This window comes from Nanorana parkeri, unplaced genomic scaffold (genome assembly GCF_000935625.1).
Source record: "Nanorana parkeri isolate BGI_ZX_2015 unplaced genomic scaffold, ASM93562v1 scaffold924, whole genome shotgun sequence".
In the NCBI taxonomy this organism is placed as follows: Eukaryota; Metazoa; Chordata; class Amphibia; order Anura; family Dicroglossidae; genus Nanorana; species Nanorana parkeri.
This window is the reverse complement of record NW_017307192.1, coordinates 374,940-380,044: the sequence shown is the minus strand read 5'-3', so window position 1 is coordinate 380,044 and position 5,105 is coordinate 374,940. Positions and strand designations below refer to the sequence as shown.

At 43.8% G+C, this 5,105-nt stretch overlaps 1 protein-coding gene across 1 annotated transcript in view; it reads right to left on the bottom strand.

Moving 5' to 3' along the window:
- The window catches only part of GFRA2 (GDNF family receptor alpha 2), a gene marked incomplete at its 5' end in the record, with an annotated part of 79,593 nt that extends 79,136 nt beyond the window's left edge, over positions 1-457 (bottom strand). Inside the window, one exon of the mRNA XM_018566202.1 lies at positions 139-457. Coding sequence (XP_018421704.1) covers positions 139-457 — 319 coding nt within the window. The remainder of the gene's footprint in view (positions 1-138) is intronic.
- Positions 458-5,105: the final 4,648 nt, after the last annotated feature.

The following is a 5,105-nucleotide window of genomic DNA, read 5'->3' as shown; positions in this document are numbered from 1 at the left end:
CCCCTCCCCTTGGCCATTTGCAGAATGCCATGTATTCTGTGATCGGTTTAATTTTTTCCCATGGCCTCATTTCTGGTCAGATGCATTCTATTCCAGAAGCCAGAGCATGACACAGGTTAAATGTTGGTATCTACTCACCCTCAGTCAAGCCAGCATGTATGCCCCAGTAGGTTTGTAGACACAGAAGCTCTTTCTTCATTCCTCTCCGACAGCGGCACATGTACAGGGCACTCTCCTGTAGAACCTCCAGAGCAGTTTTACACTCCAGACTGGAGAGCAGGACATCCCGGTCCCTGCCTGCAAGGCACTGCCGCAGAGTCCTGTATCTGGAGCTGCACGACGGGTCATTGATGCACAGCTCATTAGCCTGGATACAGTCTGTGTGTTGGGGCCAGGAGCCAGATGGGGACCCAGAGAGGAGGAGGCTGGTGTGAGCTGTATAGAGAACAGTGGATATTTAGGATCAGTACATCAGACTAAAGCCCGCAAGACAAAGAAAAATATCAACTATTGCTGTTCATCACAATGACTTCATATTTAGATGTCTCTAGAATGGAATTTCGCCAGCATGGAAAATGTCACCTTGTAAGCCAATAAAACAACCTTGGACAAAAAAATTATTACTTTTCTCGTTCCATTATGCAACTGCATGGTCTGTACAATGGGCCGGATAAACTATCGTCAGTGCACCAAATATTTGGCCCATGGAAACCTGTTTTTCTTCAATTTGAAGGGTTTGTGAACAAAGATGTGACTAGTGAGGCAAAGTATAAAAATATACAAAGTATAAAAATCAAAACTGCGAAAAGTCTCACAATCGACACCAAATGAACATGATTCCGGAAACTGCTTTGTTAATATTTGACACATTAGAGACACCAAGAGGACAATGGCATAGAGCAGTGGTTCTCAACCTGTGTAACCTCAGGACCCACATTTGTCTTTGGTCATTAAGTCGCACTGAAATGGAACGCTCAGCATTGCATTACCGTGTGTTCCGGGGCAGGGGATCAAACTATGGGTGGGAGGTGCGTTTGGGGAGCCATTCAAAAGATCCACCCAGTCTCCATACCTTACCAGAACTGGAGTGGATCCTCAGCCTGGGGTCCATTGTGAGTTGCTGCGACAGAGCTCCATCCATAGGTGCATTGCTTGTACAGCTCCCTTTGTGTGCCCTGTAGAGGTGCCAGGAGCCAGAATGTGACATCACTCTGGTTCAGGCACCTCTACAAGACAAGTAAGGAAGCTGTACATATATGGATGGAGCTCCCTCACGGCCAAAGCTCTAGCCCATTCCACCTCAAGCTGACACTCTGCACCGGGCTGCATATTTTGAATGGCTGTTTGGCTCAAGAACTGGCAGTGCTGCAAAAGGGGGATACTGAGGAAGGCACGCGGCGACCCACTGAACATGGGGTCGCGACCCACTTTTGGGTCACAACCCACCAGTTCAGAACCAAGTGCATAGAGGATAATGCCGTAAGGCAAGACACATTCTACTATGGGACAAATAAACTACATGCGCTGCAACATAATAGTTCATCTAACATGCAATGCACCAAAACAAGATGGCATGTGCAACAGTTCGCATTCCTCAACTACTGCCAATCTCGGTTAATCTGGCCCATTGTATTTAATAGGAAACATTGAAATTTTGCCAGCTGAGATAGAAAATCTCTAGTATGTACTTAGGTCAGGGGAGGGTGAAGGAGCTGGTACAGCACAGGCAGTAATTAGATACGCCGAGTAGAGGAGAGGGCTGGGAAGTGCAAGCAGGGAGGGGGCTGTGCTGGGGAACTGGCTCTTCCTAAAGTAGCCAAATTCGCAAGGGAATAGAAAATAATTGATGGGAATAAATTATTAAAAGCTACAATTTAAATACTTGATTGCTCTGTGCTTTCACCTGAATTTTTGGTGAGATTTGGATGTTGGCGACCTCTTTAAGATTTTTAAGTTAAACCTTTTATGGTCGGCAATTACGCTTTAAATGTTCGTAATGCTGGAGGGGTTACCTGGGCTTTCCAGTCATGTGATCTGGAGCCGACTCCACTAAACAGACCAGACGATGTTAGTGACAGCCACAGTCACAGTGATGGGGCGCCAAGTGAGCACACTCCCAACACTGGACAGTAAAGTAGGCTGTACACGCACCAAATTTCCTGTGTGGGTGCCACTGTTGGCACCCTTCAGCTGATCGAAGGAGCAGGTTGGAAAATTCTCTACTAAATGGAGCCGACAGCTAATTAGCTGAATCTATGTTTACTTTGAACACCCAAACGGCTATCACATGATTGGTTGATTGAAACCAAAACAGCTTCATCATATCACTAAGCTCTGTTAACTAGACATGTGCGATTCATTTCGTTACGTTCGAAATTTGTACGAATTTTCCTGAAATTCGTAAATTCGGAACCATCCGAAATCCGAATTGCAGTTTCCGAATTATATCCAAAATACGAAATTCCGTTAACGAATTTCGGATCCGAATTTCTTTGAAACAGGAACTAATATTACCCCTGTAAATGAGGTTGAACAACATGACAAGATTTTTTTTTTAATCCGAAATACGGATCCGCTGCTGCTGAGAGTTGCATTACAATACACAGGCAGGAAATACGAAATTCCGTTGACGTTTTTTCGTTCCATTACGAACATTCGTTATGGTGAAGTTAAAAAGCAAAGTACATTTATATTCGAGTTGATGGTAGTTTTTTTTTTTTTTAAGTCCGAAATACGAAATTCGGATCCGGAATCCGCTAACGGAATTCGTATTTCGGATAAAAAAACAACTACCACATCGACTCCAATATTAACAAAGGTATTTTTGCTTTTTAACTTCATCATAACGAATGTTCGTAAAGTTACGAAAATGTGCCGAAACTAACGGAAATTCGTATTTCGTACGAATCCGAATTGAGTTTTGGATACGAATTACGAAATACGAAATAACGGATATTCCGAAACGGAACAAATTTTTTGACGGCGCACCTGTCTACTGTTAACATTCAAATTTGCAAAGTGAACAGTTTCAACTCCTTTAGTAAATCATCTCATAGACTTGTATTGTGAGAAAGAGCATTAAGATATAACTACTGCAGCAACACAAAGCAATGAATACAAACAAATCACATACTACACATAAGAAAGTGTAGAAACAGGCAGTCATACGATTATTTGCATCAAGTAATACAAAATACTATGCATTCCCTTTAAAAAAATTGCAATCCCTTCTAGACCTCTAACAAGATCTATGTTAGTATATCATTATCAGAAATATAAAACCCTGAAATAAACAACTACAATATAGAGATGTAATGCACAATACAGAGGAGGTTTTATGACCTCTTCTGAACCAGACAAGTGGCCCCCAAGAGATTGTCTTCCTTGCCTGCCCAAGCCCAAACTACACAGCAAACACTGGAGATTCATTTATTTCATGTTCACACACTAACATTTATTAATACCATTAGTCTTCTGTCACAATGCGTGTTTGCTTGTGTTTTTGTCTGCGTTTACTGGGCTTTTCTGGGTCAGAAGAACATAGGGTGAGTAAACAATTACAAGGTCATCGGGATTTCAGGTCTTGCTGTTGGATTCTTTTCTCTTGCAGTCTTTGTTTTTTTTGATTTTTAAGTTGGCCACACACAGCATATTCAATACAATATGAACTATTTTCAACCAGCTTTCATTCAAAAGAAACAGGTGGACGCAACCTGCTACTAGAAGTGTCATGAAACTGCCAAAAAATGTGTGGAAATTTGCCTTCATCTATTTGGTGGGTCATGTTGGAATTTGGTTACACGTGCCTCAAATTTGTCATGCGTGGTCGCCAAAGTCCTTCCCAAAAATCATGGAAACTGCTGGTATGCCCCTTATATTATCCTAAATGAAGGTTAGTAGTATCTCTACGGTACATATGCAGTCCTCCTGGCCTTCTCTAGTGGCCCTTAGGCGGCTCTTGCCGTTTTCAAAATGTAGAGCCCCTGCCTTAAGCTGGAGTGTCCCTAGCTACATTTACAGGGTTATTCACAAAAGGGTGAAGAGTTTGGAGAAGGCGGGAATGAGAAGTGAACAATCTAGGACAAAATACCGTATTTTTCGCTCCATAAGACGCACTTTTTTCCCCCCAAAAGGAGGGGGAAAATGTGCCTGCGTCTTATGGAGCGAATCCCGACGCCCGAGACATGCAGTTTTGGGCGCCGGGCGAGTAGTAGGAGCCACTGCTCGTTTAATACGAGTGATCTAATGAGATCACTCGTATTAAAGCCGAGCAGCGGCGGCGGCGATCGTATTCAGCAGTAGGAGCCACTGCTCGTTTAATACGAGTGATCTAATGAGATCACTCGTATTAAAACCGAGCAGCGGCGACGATGGAGATCACCATAGAGCAGACGAAGAACGGACTTTCTTCGTCTGCTCTGTGTGATCACTGAGACCGTGGCGCTGTAATCACAGCGCCACCTGTCTCAGCGGTCACTAACTGCAGCTTCTGTCACAGCTTCTGTCATAGAAGCTGTGTCAGAAGCTACAGTCTGTCGAGTGCTCTATAAGGCGCGCCGGACCTCCCTGCGTGCTATGGTCCGGTGCGTCTTATGGACCGCAAAATACGGTAGCTGATTTCGAAATATTCTCCAATTCATCTCACTTTCCAGTTCAGCTATGTTGTCCTAGATTGTTCACTTCTCCTGCCTTCTCCAAACTCTTCACCCTTTAGTGAATAACCCTGTTAGTGTTTTCTACTGGTAGGCTTAAACCAGTCTGAGCTTTGTGTATATTTTCTGTGCCCACTAGGTTTCTCCTATGGGGCATAAGCCTCTTTTAGGGGATTTCCCACCTATTGGCAGGTAACAGGCTTGTCATTTTGGGGCCCTTGAGGAAAAGATATAAAGTCAGGTGGTCAGAGTTTAGGCAAGAGAGTTTGGCCCAAGGAGTGGCCCGTCCCCAATAATTTGGGCTAGTCGTTGGGACTGCGCCATAACCTGTTAGCATCCTCTTGGAAGAAGATGTCCTTCCTATGGGAGAAAGAACTAGATAGGGAAGTCAGGATGGGGGATTCCTCTAAAAAAGGGACTAACTGAGCACCGGAATTAACCTTTAAAAAGGAA